Source organism: Mandrillus leucophaeus, unplaced genomic scaffold (assembly GCF_000951045.1).
Source record: "Mandrillus leucophaeus isolate KB7577 unplaced genomic scaffold, Mleu.le_1.0 Scaffold139, whole genome shotgun sequence".
In the NCBI taxonomy this organism is placed as follows: Eukaryota; Metazoa; Chordata; class Mammalia; order Primates; family Cercopithecidae; genus Mandrillus; species Mandrillus leucophaeus.
The window spans coordinates 265,766-285,747 of record NW_012101354.1 but is presented as its reverse complement, the minus strand read 5'-3'; the positions used below and the strand labels follow the sequence as shown (position 1 = coordinate 285,747).

Below are 19,982 nucleotides of genomic sequence, written 5' to 3'. Positions count from 1 at the left end.
AGTTTTGAAGGCTCTTCAAGGTAGTGTTGGCTTCCCTCCCCCATTTTTTAACCTAAGGACGTAATTATATTTCTGTCTGACAAATCATAGTGCTGGCAGGGACCTCATAAGTCATCTGATTCCTCTGTCTGCCCGCAGGATGGCCTGTATTTGACCCAACCCTGAGAGAGGGGTGTCAATCATGTGTTTAAAAATAAAGGCCCCCATTTAGCCATGTGACAAAAGTGGAGACAACAGTTGATTCAGAGGTTTCAATGCTCTGCTCTCCTTGCCCAGAGGCAGAGTTAGAAAAAAAAAAATCTCTTGCTTGATGTGCAAAACCTTGCTTACCTAAGATGTGCTATTTTAAAAATGTGATTGATATTTGCTTTTTAAAGACACTTTTACTATCCAAGGAACTTGGAACCGATAATCTACATTACTGTGTTCTCCCTGTAAAGGGGAAAGGGAGATGTTGAAATCATCAAGCTGAGAACAGAAGTGAGTCTGAGATGCTGAACTGGCAAACATTTTGTCTCCTAATCTGCATCCTTCTTGGTAGAGAATATTTAATAAAAGTAAGAATTAGATTCAATGGTTTTCTTAAATATTTTTTAAAAATAGAGTATGTTTTAAAACACCCTTGCCTCCCTGTCAGGGATGAAAGAAATAGACAGATCAATGCAAACAAATATAAAAGACACGGACCAAGTTAAAGATGGGGTGGGAATGGGGGTAATTATATGAAAAAGCTGAAGCTAAGGGAAGCATTACTGTTGAGCAAAAACCTTATTCTGAATTTCCTGATTATCAAGGAACATACAAGGGAACTAAATTTTGGAGAAAAACATCCATACTGATAATTTACACCTATAAACAATTTCTCAGCATCCCACCAAAGGGAGAAGACTTCGGGGAATTGGAATTGGCATATGAAGGTCATCTTAGTTCTGATTGGTTAATATCCCCTGAGTACCAACTATTTCTCAACACTATGCCAGGAACTGAAGTGTTTAGAGTTGAGTAAGTTATATCTTCCTGCCCTGGAGCTCATGGGCCAGTCTCATGAAGAACTGGGTATATTCAAGGCTGGATTGGAAAGAAACACCTATGGGAGACATAATAACTGTCTTCAAACACTTGAAGGATTTTTATGGGTGTGGAAGAGAAAAGAATTAATGTTTATTGAACACTTATGACATGTCAGGAGCTTTACATGGGCCATCTTAATCCTCACAGCTGTTTTAGGTAGTTATTATCCTCTTTTAACAGATAAGAAAGTTAAGGCTTTTAGCTGTTAAGCAGTTTACCTACGGACGTGTACATTTACTAGGTAATGGCAGATCCAGGATTCAGAAATGAAATGTCTCAAGAAAGTATGTCTCGGAACCCATAGTTTTTTTCATTACCTTGAGTTTCTTATTTGTGTAATGCCAGGTAATATAGCTGGAATCAATGCTTAAAACTTTCTAAAAAGCAGACTCTATCTCTTAAGAACTTTCTAGGGAGCAGAGTTGTCTGACAATGACTTGGGCCACTACTAGAGCAATAAAGTGTTTCTACAGAGGCTGAATCATGATCTGTTGGCTAGGTTTTGGGAGAAGTCTTGCCATGGAAAGACGTAAGACAGGAGTGGCTTACTGTGAAGGGTATAGAACTCTTTCAATTTTAAATGTCTATGGTTTTATGTTATAGTTTCTATTTAGGAAGTTAGAGTTGGATCTTGCCTTGCCTCTAAACAGTGGCTCTGTAACTGTTTTATAGGCATTCCTGCTTTTTTAGTCCTTACTCAAGACCATTTAATTAATACCCATACTCTGGGTGCATGGTAACTAAGAGGGATGGCCACAGGAGGAAAGAGATTGCTTTCTGTCCAGTGCTTAAAAAAAAGTATTCGGATTGCTGTACAAAAAGCCACAAACAACTCAACAATTACCAAAGAGAAGATCTTGTTTGCCCTTTCTTCTCCTTCAAAACAGATCCCTCTAACAGCCCTGTCTAATTTTATATGGGGATAGTATAGAAAGGAAGTGGCAAGGCGGGATCAGAGGCTGAGGGAGAAGAACACAACAAAAATATGTTGATTAATATAGAACTATCTTTTAAGAGCCAATTATTCTTCGAAGGTCACAGCTGAAGTCTTGAATGAGGGCTTTAGATAAAACCTATGATGGCTACTTTGAAAAGAAATGGCTAATAAAACAATTTTTAATGATTATAATACTGGAAAATTTGACAAGCAAAAAAAGAGGGCTGCAGCTTATACTTATATTTTCATTATCTTTTTTACTTATAGAAGTAACAGAAGTTTGTTCAAGATGATGATGAACTAAAAAATGTATATTCTAAAGTCCCTAAATCTTCTAAAAGGATCAATATACAAAAAGAAAAAAATAAACCAAAATTATGAACAGAAATAAAGGAGAATCATAACTGAGTAAGAGATTTCAATAAATTTATGGAAAATGGAAAGTGGATGGTAGAATGTTCATGACTGAAATAAGTGGAGAAAGCCTCATCCCAGAATGTATTATGAGGGCATGGCAGAGGTGAAGGCAAATGTGAACCTGGAAAAGCACTGGACTCAGAATTAGCAGGTATGATGGAAGTATGAATGAGAAGTGGGGCTGTAAACAGGCACAGTAGTTGAAGGTTTGTATAAGGGATTCTGTCTTAGTGGTCATTCCCATCTCCCTCTTCCACTTTATAGTGTAGAGCATATATATATGGGCATCTACTTTCTAATCTCTCTAGCAAAATTCCACATGACTCTTTCCTAAAGAAATTGGACAAACTTCTTACAAATACTAAATGTAAGTTCCTTGAGGGCACGACTCTGTGTGCTTTATTTTCCACTTTATCTTCAGAAGTTAGGAGAGTACCTGGACTGTAGTAGGTGCTCTGTCAGTATTTGTTGACCAACTAATAGACTGTCTGAAAGACATCTAGTATTAATATTGTTGCTACAGGAAAACCTGCTTTATGATAACATTTAGAGGTAGGGGAAGTTTGCAGCCTGATAGCCACTTACTTGCAAATTGAAAGACTTTTTCCCCAAACCTGCCACAAAATTCCCACTGAGTGTAAAAATGGTCCTATTTATGCAAATCAGGAAAAACCAGATCTTTTTGTTGATATAAATGGGCAACTAAGACTATTTAAGCATATGAATAAGTCAACAGCTGGAAAGAGAAAGAACAATATTATGCTTAAGAAAACTGACCCTAGAGGAAATAGAAGTAATTCAGATAACAAAAGAAAAATTAAAAAATTCTAATTAATATTTTTAATTCTTTGAGGAGCTTCCATACTGTTTTCCACAATGATGGTACCACTTTACATTTTTACCAACGTGTATGAGGGTTCCCTTTTCTTCATGCCCTTGCCAAAACTTGTTGTCTTTTGTCTTTTTGATACTAGCCATTTAAAAAGGTGTGAGGTGATATCTTATTGTGGTTTTAATTTGCAATTACCTGATTAGTGATGTTGAGCATTTTTTTCAAATAACCTGTTAGCTATTTGTATATCTTCTTTTGAGAAATGTCTATTCAGGTCCTTTGCCCATTTTTAAATTGGATTGTTTACTTGCTATTGAGTTATTTGAGTTCCTTATATATTTTTTATATTAACCCCTAGCATTCTACTTCTGGCTATATATCCCAAGGAAATGTAATAAGTATGTCAAAGAGATATCCACACTCCCATGTTCACTGTGGCACACTATTCACAATAGCCAAGATATGGACTCAACCTAAGTGTCCATCAGTGGATGAATACACAAAGAAAATGTGAGAGAGATATATATATATACACACACACACACACAATAGAATAACTATTCAGCCTTTAAAAGGAAGGAAATACTGTCATTTATGACAATACTGATGAACTTAAAGGACATTATGCCTGGTGAAATAACCCAGGCACAGAAAGATAAATACTGCATATCTCATAAGTTGAACTCATAGATGCAGAGAGTAAAATGGTGGTGACCAGGGACTGTGTGGAAAGGGCAAATGAGGAGATGTTGGCCAAAAGATACAAAGTTTCTGTTAGACAGGAGAATTATGTCTGGAGATCTATTTTACAGTATGATGACTATAGTTAATAATAATGTATTGTATACTTGAATATTGCATAGAGAGTAGATTTTAAATGAGATAAGCATGTGAGGTGACGGATGTGTTAATTAGCTTGATTTAATCATTTCACAATCTATACATGTATCAAAACAAAAACATTACACTGTACATCATAAATATATGCAACTTTTCTTATTATTTTCATTTAAACAGTTCTTTTCTTCTTTGTAAAACATTTGTACAGATTTATGGGGTACATGTGAAATTTTGTTACACGCATATAACAAAATTCATATAGTGATCAAGTTAGGGTATTTAGGGTGTCCATCATCCAAGTACAATACTTTTTTGTACAACTTTGGTTTATCAATTTAAAAACAAATAAAAACAATTCTAATTAATGTATTCTAAAGAGTTTAAAATGAGACAAGACCAAAAGGCAAAAGAGGCAACTGGAGAACAAAAAAATATTTTTAGATTCAAAGTAACTTCTAAAATAAAAAAAACAAAGTTGACAAAATCTTTTGCAATAGTGTTATCCAATAGAACTTTATATATTTGCACTTTCCAGTATGGTAGCCACTAGCTATATATGGCTACTAAGCACTTGAAATGATACTAGTGTGACTGAGGAACTAAATTTTTAATATTAGTTAATATTTATTAATTAAAAGTTAAATATAAGCAGCCACATGTGGCTAGTGACTACCTTATTGGACAATACAGTTTAGAATGTACAACAAAAAGAGAAAGAAATGTAAGAGGTGGGAGAAAAGAAGAAACATATATAATTAACTTAAGAGATCCCACTTTCAAGTAATAAGAAACTTGGAAAGATAAAATGGGAAAAAAAAGGAAATACATTTATCAAAGAATTGGTGAATATTTCTTAGAGACTCCACAAGATTTTCCCTAGATTTATCCTTGGACATTTTGGAACACCAAGGATGAGGAAAAGAATGGTCAATTATCTTGCTCACGGCTATAAAGTTAGCAAGTGGTAAACCCAGTTTTTGCTCTCAGGCAGTCTTACTTTTATGCCTATGTGCTCAATATCACAATATAGATATTTATTGGTTACCTAGTGTATTAGTCTGTTTTCATACTGCTATAAAGAAATACCTAAGACTGGGTAATTTATGAAAAAAAAAGAGGTTTAATGGACTACAGTTTCACATGGCTAGGGAGGCCTCACAATCATGGTGGAAGGCAAAGGAGGATCTAAGGCACATTTTACATGGAGGCAGGCAAAAGCATATGTGCAGGGCAACTGCCATTTACAAAAATGTCACATCTCATGAGACTTATTCACTATTATGAGAACAGCATAGGAAAATCCACTCCCATGATTCAATTACCTCTCACCAGGTCCCTCCCACAATACATGGAGATTATGAGAGCTACAATTCAAGATGAGATTTGGGTGGGGACACAGCCAAACCATATCACCAGGTATTAGCATCTATCCATGGAAAAAATATGGCATATTTGCTTGTATTAGAAATGTAAAAATGTAAGTGATACTGTCAAAAATTGTTGGAAAAAGCAAAATAAGTATATTATTTAGAATTAGATAAGTAACAAAATTGAAAAAATAAAAACATCAAACATTGAGATAAAGAGAAGCAAGGTAGTGTATAAGTGATTTAAATCCTTGCCTGCCATACTGGAGATATCATTTAAAATTGGTAATTTTTACTCTTAGAGGTTGCTGCCAGAAGAATAAACACAAAACATTGAAAGAGAACTTTTCCTCTGGGGAATGGGACTGGGGTTGAAGAAATGTGAAGCAGGACACTTATTTATTTATTCATTTTTATGTTAAGCTTTTCATACCATTTGATATGTTATCATTTATATTCTGAATTAGTTTAATATAATAATTTTTTGATTTTATGAATACCTATTACATAATATACAGAGAAGAAATTAACATTTATCAACTATCCTTACTTAATAATCATTTTATGTGTGCAAACCTTATCTTCCCAAATGCATTTTAAATACCTGGAGGGAGAGACTGAATTATAGATTATTTGTGATAATTAGCTTTTCTACAAGAAATATAATGAGGAAAAAAACACTTGAGTTAGAATTAGACAATCTCAGTTCAAAACCCACCTCTACCACTTATCATCCATATATCACCAGTGTTTACATTTTGTATGTATATATTTTTCTCATTTTCTCTCAAATTGCTACTATAAAACTGAAATCATTCTGTTCATACCAGTTTGTAATTTTCTTTGTTTTATAAGATGAACAGATTTTTAGTACATTAAGTATCCTTTTACATGTTTTGATATGTACATAGCAGTTCATTCCATGAATATACTACAGAATATGTCACCATCCTTTTTTTGATATCTTGTTTCCAGTTTTTCACTATTATGAGTCATGGTATGATGAATATCTTGTAGTTAAATCTTTGTAATCAAACTTTTAAAGAACCATAGTCTCCTCCAAATTATCCCTTCTTAAAAGGCCCTTTTTAACAAGCACAGTTTTGAAAATGAAATGGTTGATGTTTGTTCTAGCTACCATATCATTTTATGTTTAAGCAGAAAAGATGTTTTCATGAGTTGTGCAAACACTTAATAGCACATTGAGGCCCTTGTATAATCAACATGTACAGTGTATTTACGTCCATATTACAGGAATTCTTTCAATGGCTGTTACGTGACCAAGAAATAACTGTTGAATAAACAAATGAGGAAGTCCTTATGGATCTACCTCTGAACTTCAGTGATTAATCTTAAACAAGTTTCTAAACTATTCTGAGTTTGATTTCCTTATTCAGAAATGGGGAAGGGGGATAACATTGTCCAGAATTCCAGAACTGTAATGTTAATTACATGAAGTAACATATGTAAAACATTTAGCAAAAATGTTTGGTTTGTAGTGCATTCTGCTGAATTAACAACCATGGCAAGGCTGGGACTATGTGTACCTTGATCACAGTTATATCACCAGCCCATATTAAGTCCTCAATAAATATTTGTTTAGTGAAAGAAGATTGAGAGAAATGTACTAAAATGAAAGACACCAGAATTAAAAGAACTAGACTTATTCCTATCTCTGGTTCTATAAATTTGAGTCTTTACTTCTGTAGATTTAGTATCCTCATGAAAACTGAAGTGGATGGGCTAGATAATAGTAATCTCATTTATTGACTACTTACCTTATATTTTGCATACATTATTTCTACTCTTCATAATCCTGATAATTATGGATTATTATAAGGAAATTGAAGCTTAAAGATACTGTGTAAACTGACTGGGTTTTCATGACTCTAACAACTGAATTCTTTCTTTTATACAATGTTACCTCCCTGTTAATAACCAGAAGCCTTGCTTAGTCAGCCCAGGCTGCTATAACAAAGTACCAAAGACTGGGTGGCTTACAAATAACAGAAATTTATTTCTCACAGTTCTGGCAACTGGAAATCTGAGATCAGGGTGCAAGCATGGTTAAATTCTGGTTCATAGATGTCCACCTATGAACTGATATGCTTCCTGGTTCACAGATGACCACTTCTCCCTGTATCCTCACATGGTAGAAGAGCTCTCTGGGATCCCTATTATGACTGCATAAGTTCTATTTATGAGGGCTCCACACTCATAACTTAATCACCCCCCAAAGGCCACATCTCCTAATACTTTCACACTGGGGGTTAGGGATGAGTTTTGAAGGGATATAAGCATTCAGTTAATAACAAGTCCCCTGCAAGCTCTAAAAGCTCATGAATCTGTTCTACTCTACACTGGCTACAGATATATTTAGTGGGCCAATCAGTATTTTAAACTTCTAGAAAAAATGGTAGGGAAAAATATTGGTCTAACTATTTTGTAAAGAAGTATTATTTTGTTACATGTTACCCTGGAACTTATCATTACTTGGAATCACCTCCACCTCTGTAATAATAAGTTTATAATGCCAGTCTGTCTGTTAGATTTCTTGTTTTGGTCATTTATTGCTTTTCTCATTTCATTTGTTTCACTGTACTTTCTTGAAGTTCACCAAGCTTCCTTAAAAATTATTCTGAATTCTTTGTCAGGCAGTTCATACATCTTCATTTCTTTAGGATCAGTGACTGGGGCTTTATTTTGTCCCTTTGGTGATATCATGTTTCCTTGAATGTTCTTGATCCTTATGTCTATGTGGTGGTCTATGCATTTGAAGAAGTGAGTACATATTCTAGTCTTTGGAGACTGGCTTTGTCTGGGAAAGCCTTTCACTGTCGGCTGTCCAGAGATGCTGAGCAGACCGTCTAGCGACTGGAATAATACCTTTGGTTTTCGCAATTGTTTTCCACTGCCTCCTCTCCTTAAAGCTCTCCCATTCGCTGTTTCTCAATACATTGCATTTTTTGTCTCTTTGGAACCCACGGTCCACACATTTATCTTGTTAGCAGGAGGAAATTTTGTGAGCAGATCACTATTGGGCTTGAACTGCAGTATTGGCTCTTCCCTCAGTCTTTGCCAGCCTACCCTGTAGATTTTGGACTTGCCAACCTTTGTTGTTGGTTGAACAAATTCCTTAAAATAAAGCTCTTTTTATATATGCACACTCTTTATATAAAATAGATTCTGTTTCTCTAGAGAACCCTGACTGATACAGATTTCATGGTCCATTACTTCAACAAACCCATTTCTTGCTGGTATCCTCAGTTCCCTTTCCCTGTTTATCTTTCAGTCACACTTGCCAGGAAAAATCTCAGCCCTGGTTGGGTCTCAGTTTGTTTTCTGCATCTTAGCGACTGAGCATGGCTGCAGAAAAGTCCCACAGCTGAATACATTGGTGCCATGACAAATTCATAATTTCTAACTTCAAATGGAAACTCAGCACTTTTTGGTGATCATACAGCTTCTATGGTTAGTTTTCTGTGTTCTACAACAGTTATTTTAAACTACCTCTACTCTCTTCAATTATTTGACTCCTTCCTATCCCTTCTCACTTTTAAAAGGTGGTCTTGTCTCTTTATTTTACAAAGAAAATAAAAATCATACCATGGAATACTACTCAGCCATAAAGAAGAATGAAATAATGTCTTTTGCAGCAACTTGGATGGAACTAGAGGACATTATTCTGGGTGAGTTAACTCAGGAATTGAAAACCAAATGCCACGTGTTCCCACTCATGAGTGGGAGCTAATCTATGGGTACACAAAAGCATACAGAGTAGTATAATGGACACTGGAAACTCAGAAGTGGGGAGGAAGTAAGGAGGGTTGGGAATGAAAAACTACCTGCTGGGTATAACATATACTACTCAGGTGGCTGGTGCATTAAAATCCTAGACTTTACCACCATATAATTCATCCCTGTAACAAAAAACCACTTGTATCCCTAAAGCTATTGACATAAAAAATTAACAAAAGAGGCCGGGCGTGGTGGCTCACGCCTGCAATCCCAGCACTTTGGGAGGCTGAGGCGGGTAGATCACGAGGTCAGGAGATTGAGATCATCCTGGCTAACACAGTGAAACCCCGTCTCTACTTAAAATACAAAAAATTACCCAGGCTTAGTGGCGGGCGCCTGTAGTCCCAGCTACTCGGTAGGCTGAGGAAGGAGAATGGCGTGAACCCGGGAGTCGGAGCTTGCAGTGACCTGAGACTGACCCATTGCACTCCAGCCTGGGTGACAGAGCAAGACTCCGTCTCAAAAATAAAAATAAAAAATTAACAAAAGAAAAGAAAAATCAACAAATAAAAATTCCTAAACTTTCATGGAATCACAAACTTGCTGACATTTATTTGTATTCATGTTTTATTTCTGTTACATCAGAAAAGTGTTCATCTAAGTGTAATCGGTCTCCCTGGATGCTATCTTCTCCTGCCTTCTCAAGAAACTTGCTATGTTGATCATTCCCTCACTTTTCTATACTTCAGTCTTTCTTTATTGGTTCTTTCCCGTTAACATTTACACACACTCAAATCTCGCTCATTTTGCTAAATCCTGCCTTGTGCACACAACCCCACTTGATATTTCTCCTCCCCTTCATAGTTAGTATTCTCTCTCTCTCTTTTTTTTTTTGAGATGGAGTCTCTCTCTGTCACCCAGGCTGGAGTGCAGTGGCATGGTCTTGGCTCACTGCAACCTCTGCCTCCTGGGTTCAAGTGATTCTCCTACCTCAGCCTCCCAAGTAGCTGTGATTACAGGCACCTGCCACCATGCCCAGCTAATTATTTTTTTGGTATTTTTGGCAAAGATGGGGTTTTACCATGTTGGCCAGGCTAGTCTCAAACTGCTGACATTCTTCTTAGCAGGAGGAAATTGTTGTTGTCAGGTGGCATCCTTGTTGTCAGGTGATCTGCCCGCCTCGGCCTCCCAAAGTGCTGAGATTACAGGCGTGAGCCATCATGCCCGGCCATAGTTAGTTTTCTTGAAACATTTATCTCTTATGCTTCTACTTATTTTCCTTGTATTCCTCAACCCATTCCATTGACCATCACTGACCACCATGTTACCAAATCATCAGGTGCTTTTCAGCACTTATCTTACTGGGATTCTCAGAAATACTTGATGATAATTACCTCCTCTTTCTTGCAGCATGTTCTTTCCTAGCTTTTGTGACACCATATATACCTGGTTTTCCATCTACCTCTCTGACTGCTTCTTTCAATTTTCCTTTTAGTTAGGGCTTTTTTGTTTTTGTTTTTGTTTTTTTTTGTTTTTAACTTTTGCCGTTTTTAAAAATGTTGCTGTTCCTCAGGGTCTGTCTTGGACTAGTTCTCCATGTTTTTTTTTTGTTGTTGTTTTGTTTTGTTTTGTTTTGTTTTTTTGATATGGAGTCTCTTTCTGTCGCCCAGGCTTGAGTGTAGTGGTGTGATCTCAGCTCACTGCAACCTCCGCCTCCTGAGTTCAATCGATTCTCCTGCCTCAGCCTCCCCAGTAGCCAGGACTACAGGCACATGCCACCAGGCCTGGCTAATTTTTTTTTTTTTGTATTTTTTGCAGAGACGGGGTTTTGCTATGTTGGCCAGGCTGGTCTCGAACCCCTGATCTCAGGTGATCTGCCCACCTCGGCCTCCCAAAGTGCTGGGATTACAGGCATGAGCCACCGTGCCTGGCCAGTTCTCCATCTTTTTCTTCCCATATGTCCTGAATAATCTCATCTACTCTATGACTTTGATTACTATTGATATGTTGATATTTTCCGTTTACACATAAAATCCAAACCTATCACCTGAATTCCAGACCCACGAAACCAATTGCCAAAAAGATATCAGTTTTTGAAGCCTCAGAGGCACCTCCAACTCAGTGTAGGTAAAACTGAACTTGTCATCTCCCTACACCACAGTGAGCCTCCTTTGTGCTTTCATCTCAGTAATGACACCACTATCCACTCAGTTTCCACAACTATAAATCTAATATCATCTTTTATCTCCTTCTCTCCACCATCCCTTCAATATATTACCAACTCCTATTGATTTTAATTCTCGAATATATTCACTGCTCTCTCCCCCCCCACCCCATTATCTACCTGGGTCATCATTGTCTCTTATGGAACTACTGTAATAGCCTTCTAATGTTTTCTTTGTTTCCGTTGTGACCTTCTCCAACCCATTCTCCACACTGCAGCCTGAGTGATCCTCATAAACTGTCAATCTGGTTAATCACTTTGCTGCTTAAAATGATAATGATTTTTTGTTGCCCTCAAGATAAACTTAATATGGTTTGCAAGGCCCTCATAAACCTTCTAACTTCATGTTTTCCATTTATCTCTTGGTATTCTAGGTTCTAGTCAGATTAATGCTGACTTCCTTGACCCCAATGTGCTTTCTCTTGCATTCGGACTTAATTTCACTCTTTCTTTTCCTATTCACCAGGCTAACTTCCTCCCTATCCTCAGGTTTCAGCTTTAATACCAGTTACTCTGGGCTTCTCTGACCATTGTGTTCATAGCAAGATGGTGTGAAATTCGTCTCACCAGCCTACTTCTACTCATCTCCTCTTTACATATGGTCAGGGATGAAACCTGGGGATTGACTTGGTCATGGTCCACATATTAGAGCTATTGTGGCCAGATGCAGTGTCTCATGCCTGTAATCCCAACACTTTGGGAGGCCGAGGTGGGCATATCACTTGAGGCCAGGAGTTTGAGACCAGCTTGGCTAACATGGCAAAATCTGTCTCTACTAAAAATACAAAAATTAGCCAGGTATAATCCCAGCTACTTGGGAAGCTGAGGCACAAGAATCTGTTGAAACTGGAAGGCAGAGGTTGCAGTGAGCTGAGATCATGCCACTGCGCTCCAGCCTGGGCAACAAAGTGCGATCCTGTAAAAAAAAAAAAAAGAAAAAAAAAGCTAATGTGAAGACATTTTATATGGTGCTCCAGGGAAAAAGGGAGGCAAAGGTACTCTTAGCATAAGATCAAGGTTATTATTTCATAAGAAATAGGGTCAAAGTAATGTTAATAGGAGGAATAAAATGGATGCATATATACCAGAAAAGGAGGCTTTCAAAAGGAAAATAATCCTCATAGTAATGAATTGCATTTGAACTCAAGTGCATGAGAAAACCAGCCACAACCTGGAGTTAAAATCTCACTTCTCTTTCTCACTGCACCCACACCCCAACAATACATGGGACAATAACTCATCTTTCCCTCCACCTATGCCTGCATTCTCATCCCACTAAAGGGCACTGACAGATGCTAAGACCAGCGTTCACTTCAATTCCTAGGTAGAACTTAAAATAGATGGAGAAGAAATAATGCCTCAGTAATGCCCAAGGTTGAGGAATTTTCAAGATACAAGAAAGGACTTAGGGCTTCAATATTCAGAAGGGAGGGATGCATATTTCACAGATAGGCAATAGAGACCCTCAACAGAAAAGAGCTATAAAGTATATATTATTTCACTCATTTAACATGTATCTATTGAGTGTCTGCATTGTACATCTAATTCTCGTGAGTCCTTGAGTCATATTTTAGCCTGAAGTTAAGAAAGTTTCGGCCGGGCGTGGTGGCTCATGCTTGTAATCCCAGCACATTGGGAGGCCGAGGTGGGCAGATCACCTGAGGTCAGGAGTTTGAAACCATCCTGACCAATATGATGAAACCCCATCTCTACTAAAAATACAAAAATTAGCTGGGTGTGGTGGGTGCCTGTAATCTCAGCTACTCGAGAGGCTGAGACAGGAGAATCACTTGAACCTGGGAGGCGGAGGTTACAGTGAACCGAGATCGTGCCATTGCACTCCAGCCTGGGCAATAAGAGCAAAACTCCGTCTAGTAACACCAACTGTTCCCCAAAAACCTATTGAAATAAAAAAAGTATAAAGCGAACTAAGGCAAAATATTTTAACCATTCAATGAGTAGTGAAGATAATAGATGTTTGTCTTAGAATCTCAATGAAGAGAAAGATCATTGTGTGTCAGGGTGACTAGGGAAATATTTTAGGGAGGAGGCAGGACTCAGCCTAGGTCTTATAAACTGCATAGAAATTGTTCAGATAGCCAGGAAGGAGAGAAGCATTCCAAATAGATAAAAGTATGCCAATATGTCTTTGAAGTAAAGACAATCATAAGGCATCATAATGACAGCAAATAGACTAGTCTGGTTTGAACACATGCTTGACTGCAGAAATTATCATGGGAGCCACAGTTTAAAAGGTGAATTGACACTAAATTGTGGAGGGCCTTAAATTCCAAACTGAAAATCTTGGATTTCATCTTGCAGAAATTGCCACACAATTTTATTTTATTTTTTAAAGAAGAGTGGTGACAAATCATATTTTTAAAATCTTTTGTTATTTGAATTCTTGTCATGGATGTTTTAAGCATTCAGAAAATAATAACCTGCTCAAAAATCTATCTTTTGGGTTAGTTTCAGATTATTGCATGTGACTGTCAGCTGTTTACTAACAAGGGAAAAGTGCTTATTACATATTGCATAGATTATAATCTTTGACAGAGTATACTTGCTGAAAAAACTTATAATTACCATGACAATGCAAATATTAGCAATGTGCAATTAGTGCAGAAGATGGAGCAGAGATGGGTACTTACAGTACTTAACTACTGACTACTGAATTTTAGTTTGAGTGGGACCAAATTCTAGAACTCAGTTTAGTTTTCTCTTCAGAAAAGAAAGAGAATAATTAAATGTATATGTCAAGTTCATAAATAGAGGGACAATAATCTTTGGTAGTATCAGGGTCAGAGAAAATGGGGTATGTTTAGGGTGTTTTCCCTCAGTGAATAAATGTGAGATGATAGGAGGGGGCTCTGGGAAGGAGTTTGGGAGACAAATGGAGGGAAGTTCATAGGTGATTGGGCAGAAAGGGAAGATCTTTGAAGCCGGAACTAGGCTCTGATAATCACTTTCATCAGTCAATTTCCCCCCCTCCCCCTTTTTTTTGTGTGTGTGTTAGCTAAAGGTAGAAGTTGATGTTAGGCATTATTTGAGTTTCTTTGAGAGTTCCCATTGAACAAGCTGAATGTTGGTATTAAAATAATTTTATTTTCAGTCCTGAGAATAACCTCACTGATAGCTATTCCAGCCTCATAGTTTTAAACACAAAATAACGAAGACCCAGAAACCTTAAGTGTCTTGGACAAAGACATACAGATAGTAAAGTGAAGAAACAAGCCACTGTATGTATATTGCATGGAACAATGCCTGGCACATAGCAGGAGATCAGTAAACACTTATTGAGTGAATAAATGAATAAACCCAAGGCTTTTGATTCCTTGTAGCATCCTTTCTACTCTACCATATAAATTATGGCAGATTTAATGGGAAAATGATTTATATTTGAGCAATCAGAACCTGCTTGCACAATGTCAAATGATAATGACCATCATGATACAGATAGGCTTACCTAGCAACATAATGCCACCTTACTGATACATATTGTATTAGTTTATTAGGGCTGTTATACCAAGGTACCATAGACTAGGTAGATTGAACAGAAATTTATTTTCTTACAGTTCTGGGATCTAGAAGTCCAAGATCAAGATGTTGCCTGAGCTGGTTTCTTCAGAGGGCCATGAGGGAAGGATCTGTTCTAGGATTATCTCCTTAGCTTGTTGATGGCCATCTTTTCCCTGTATCTTCACATCATCTTCCCTCTGTCCATGTTTGTGTCCAAATTTCATCTTCTTATAAGGACATCAGTCATATTGGATTAGGGCCCAAACTAACAAACTCATTTTAATTTAGTTACCTCTATAAATACCATATCTTCAAATATGATTACATTCTGAGGTACTGAGATTTCAACACATGAACCTCTGTGGGAGTGGGGAGGTCACAACAACACATAGAGACCAGCTTTTCTATCACTGCATATTAAACTCTTGATCGCAGTTCCCAGCAGCAGCTCAAGTGATGCTAATAGAGTTCCCAGTTTATAATTAAGTAGACAATTGCCCAACAGCCTCAAGGTTCTGCACATGCGTGTGTATTATTCAGGTGGAGCAGGAGGCTTGGCCTCCATGTTTTCTTGCCAACATGCTAAAATAACAGCTAGAGGGCATGGACTGACTGACACATTTTTTTTTTAAACTACATGTAATTATAACTGTGATGAAACAATACTTTCTTCTTTGGAAATTGGCTTTACCTTCTTGTAACGTGCTACAAGTCCCCAGGGCTTTGCTTATTTTTACCATAATTATCATTGTTAAACAGTAGCTTAGCTAATGAAGTGTGTATTTCAGTGGTATCCTGAGGCTGGGCATTTATAAGGAGGCTCTTGAATGAGTACCCATAGAGGGTCCTGAGGAAAGTCAGTGAAGCTCTTCCAGAATTTCTTTGAAGGTCCTTAAATAAGAAAAAGAGTATACTTTAGGGGAAAAATAGTTTTGCAGTTAGAAATCATTTGAAAGAGATGAAATTCCAAGACAATGTCAGGGGATTCCCAGGTTATGTCTTTGGTGGGCATCTGCCATTTGTTAAAGTGAGAGAGAGAGAGGCTTTGCTTCTTGAAAAAAATGCCATCTTACTCTATCAGAATGATACTCAGGAGCTATAAGCTTAGCTTGTCTCCACCACTGATCAAAATGTTGAGTGACTATAACTTTAGGGCATCTTGTCATCATGACTATCAAGATTAGAAATGATATTGTTTTGATCAGGGCCTTCTTGGACTTATTGCTAGTTAGTAAACTGTGACTCCTAAATATAAGAATCCAGCAGGCAGCACAGGGGTGTTAGTTATTATTATCTAATAAATGATTATCTAATAAGATAATAATTTGATACTTCAGCCTGATTACTATTAAATATCTTCTGACTCAGTCACCTCATGGATTGTGTTGCTTAAATCAACAGGACATCTACAGTTTTTATAGTGCTGATCTGAAGTTTCAGGCCATTTTCTATCATTGGCTCATCAGACATCAAAGACTAAGAGGCTGCTGCATTCTCTAAAGGAAATCTTAACAAATATTGGGAGCACCAGCATTTGTCATGACCAGTGAGTCGCTGCAGGAAATGGCATAGAAAGCTGTGGTGTCAAGAACAAAAACACTCCGAAAGAGAATCTCAGTGTGGGGATGGAAATAGAGTTCACCCTAACTGAAAAAAAGAAGAAGAAGAAGAAGAAAAAAAGGTTAGGGAAAAACAAAGAATGCTCTCCCCTTTTTTTTCATATTTGGACATAGATAAGTAACGAAATGCCCTTACATGATTGGGAACTTGTGTTAGTTTCCAGACCATGAGATCTTGAGTTATGATTGACGCAGAGTTAAAACAGACAAAAGTAGTTACTTGCTAAACATTTATTAATTTTTTCACAGTTCAATTATTTCAACAAGAGTATCTCTAAGGTACTATCAACAGGCCTCAAATGATTGTGGGCTGATGGGTCTTGTCAAAGGGCCTCTAGAAATTTGCCCCTATGTTCACACATTTTTCCCTTTTACACCCCCAACATGCTCTATGTGATCTCTTATTGGCCCTAGAGTAAGACAGATGTTTATGGGATTCTGAGCAGCTTCCTTCTAATAAGCTAAAATTAACAAAGGTTCGTAATATTCTCTCATCAAAACTTGGGGAAGTAGAATCAACACTACAGACTACAACAGACATAATTTTAAAATTTGAACTCTGAAGTTGTTTGAGAAACACCTCATTTTTGCTTCATGAGATCATGTGTTTAAGTGGCGTTGAGTGTAAAAAAAAAATCTAATTTGAATTCTAAATCTTCAAAGCTAAACCTATTTATAACAGATATTTCTTCCAGTAATGGGCTGATTTCACAGGAAGTTTTTATGCAGAGGTCACTCCTCCTGCATTGTTATAAAAATTTAGTTACCTGGAATTTGTGCTTATTATGCCACAAAAGATGAAAAGCTGTTTGGAGAAAATGATCAATTTAGGTTCAAGAAGAAATAGCAACTTGAACATTAAAAGTATCTGCACTTTCCACAAGATGGGTCAATCATTAAACAAACAGACCCATTGTTTAGCATCTCAAATCATCTTCTTCTTGTTGCTTCCGAAAGCAATAAATGAACATGTTCATCAAACAAAATTTCTTAAACAAATTAAATGATTTATATGCTTTTTAAAAAATGCACACCACATCTGCATCAAAGAGCAAAAGAAAGACATCTTGCAGTAAAGAACTACTTGAGGAAGAATAAAAGGCAGGAGTACAAAGTACATAAAATGAGCGTAGTTTAAGACTTTGGAAGAAGACATTCTAACATCAGATAGTTTTCCCACAACCAGAAACATCTGAGTTATCACTTGGTACCCAGTGTTTCTCATTTTCCCGTGCTCGAAGCTTTGGCGGGTGTCAGGATATTGGCAACACCTCTTAAGGGCGGTATTGATATCTCTGCTCTTGGATGTACTCATAGAGAGGGCTGGAGCGCACTGGGACGCTGGCAAACTGATGACTGCCGGGCTCCAGAAGCCGCCCATGGCCCTTCCCTTCTTGGGATTGTGTTTCCCGGACTTGGCGGCGCCTCTGTTCCTCCTCCTGCTGGCTGCGGAGGTGTTCTTCCCGTAATTTCCTTTCCCGTTCCTGGCGACGTTTCTGCTCTTCTTCTTGCCATAGTTCTTGTGCCTGACGACGACTCTTCTCCTGCGTGGCAAACTGCTCCTCCGCCCGGTACTGCCCGTCTCGCTCCTGCCTAAGCCTCTGCTCTTCCTGTTTCTTAAGCTGCAGCTGCTCTTCTTCCCAGCGATACTTTCTGTCACGATCTTGGCGGCGCAGCTGCTGTTCTTCCCTCTCCTCGGGGAGCTGTTCCTCCTCGCGGAATTTTCTGTCACGCTCTTGGCGGAGCAGCTGCTGTTCCTCCCTCTCCTGGCGGAGCTGTTCCTCCTCGCGGAATGCTGCTGTTCCTCCTGGAGGAATTTTCTCTCTAGTTCCTGAGGGCGCAGCTGCTGTTCCTCCTCGCGGAATTTTCTGTCGCGCTCCTGGCGGCGCAGCTGCTGTTCTTCCCTTTCCTGACGGAGCTGCTCTTCCTCCAGGAATTTTCTGTCGCGCTCTTGGCGGCGCAGCTGCTCTTCCTCCGTTTCTTGGCGCAGCTGTTCCTCCTCACGGAATTTTCTCTCCAGTTCCTGGCGGCGCAGCTGCTGTTCCTCCTGGAGGAATTTTCTCTCTAGTTCCTGAGGGCGCAGCTGCTGTTCCTCTTCGCGGAATTTTCTGTCACGCTCTTGGCGGCGCAGCTGCTGTTCCTCCTCGAGGAATTTTCTGTCACGCTCTTGGCGGCGCAGCTGCTGTTCCTCCCTTTCCTGGAGCAGCTGTTGCTCTTCGCGGAATTTTCTGTCGCGGTCATGGCGGAGCTGTTGTTCGCGCTCCTGGCGGCGCAGCTGCTGTTCCTCCTCGAGAAATTTTCTATCGCGCTCTTGGCGGCGCAGCTGCTGTTCCTCCCTTTCTTGGAGCAGCTGTTCCTCTTCGCGGAATTTTCTGTCGCGGTCGTGGGGGAGCTGTTGTTCTCGCTCCTGGCGGCGCAGCTGCTGTTCCTCCTCAAGGAATTTTCTCTCTCGTTCCTGACGGCGCAGTTCCTCTTCGCGGAATTTTCTGTCACGCTTTTGGCGGCTCAGCTGCTGTTCCTCCCTTTCCTGGAGCAGCTGTTCTTCCCTTTCCTGGAGCAGCTGTTCCTCCTCGCGGAATTTTCTGTCTCTTCCCCGACGGACTCTCTTCTCTTTTTCCTCTCTCAGCAACTGCTTTTCCTCTTGGAACTTCCTGTCGCGCCTTTTGGCTTCCTTTTGCTCTTCTCGCTCCAGTTGTTCTTCCTCTGGGAAATGCCTGTCGCGCTGCTGCCAGCGCCTCTTCTCTTGCTCACCACCTCTCTCTTGCGGTTCATCCAGCAGGGGCTGCAGATCTTGCTGGGACTGTCTGTCGCGCACCTGGGAATCTTCCAACTGCCGGAACTGTTCATTCTCTCTACGTTTGCAGTAAACCCTGTTATTACGAACTGCATTTTCTTTTTCTGGTTCCCACTGCCATTTCAGATCACGGCGCTGATCCTCATCCCGGTATCGCCGCTTCCTCTCTTGGTGCTGAAGCTCCTCCTCCTCCGGATACTGCCTCTCCGGCTCCTGGCGCCTTTTCTCCTGTTCCTCTCTCAGCAGCTGCTCTTCTTCCTGCTGCAGCTCCTCTTCCTCGCGGTATTGCCTCTCCAGCTCCTGGCGCCTTCTCTTCTCCCTTTCCTCTCTCAGCAGCTGCTTTTCCTCCTGCTGCAGCTCCTCTTCCTCCCGATATTGCCTTTCCCGCTCCAGGCGTCTTTTCTCTCGTTCCTCTCTCAGCAGCTGCTCTTCTTCCTGCTGCAGCTCCTCTTCTTTGCGGTATTGTCTCTCCCGCTCCTGGAGGCTTCTCTTCTCCCGTTCCTCTCTCAGCAGCTGCTCTTCCTCCTGCTGCAGTTCCTCTTCCTCGCGGTATTCTCTCTCCTGCTCCTGGCGTCTTCTTTTCTCCCGTTCCTCTCTCAGCAGCTGCTCTTCCTCCTGCTGCAG

The 19,982-nt window shown here is 39.2% G+C and overlaps 1 protein-coding gene across 1 annotated transcript in view; it reads right to left on the bottom strand.

Annotated features, from left to right (window-relative positions):
- Positions 1-16,780: 16,780 nt before the first annotated feature.
- Positions 16,781-19,982, bottom strand: part of TCHH (trichohyalin) — a 9,856-nt gene continuing 6,654 nt past the window's right edge. The window contains 2 exon segments of the mRNA XM_011973495.1: positions 16,781-18,359; positions 18,425-19,912. Coding sequence (XP_011828885.1) covers positions 17,839-18,359; positions 18,425-19,912 — 2,009 coding nt within the window. The 3' untranslated portion in view covers positions 16,781-17,838.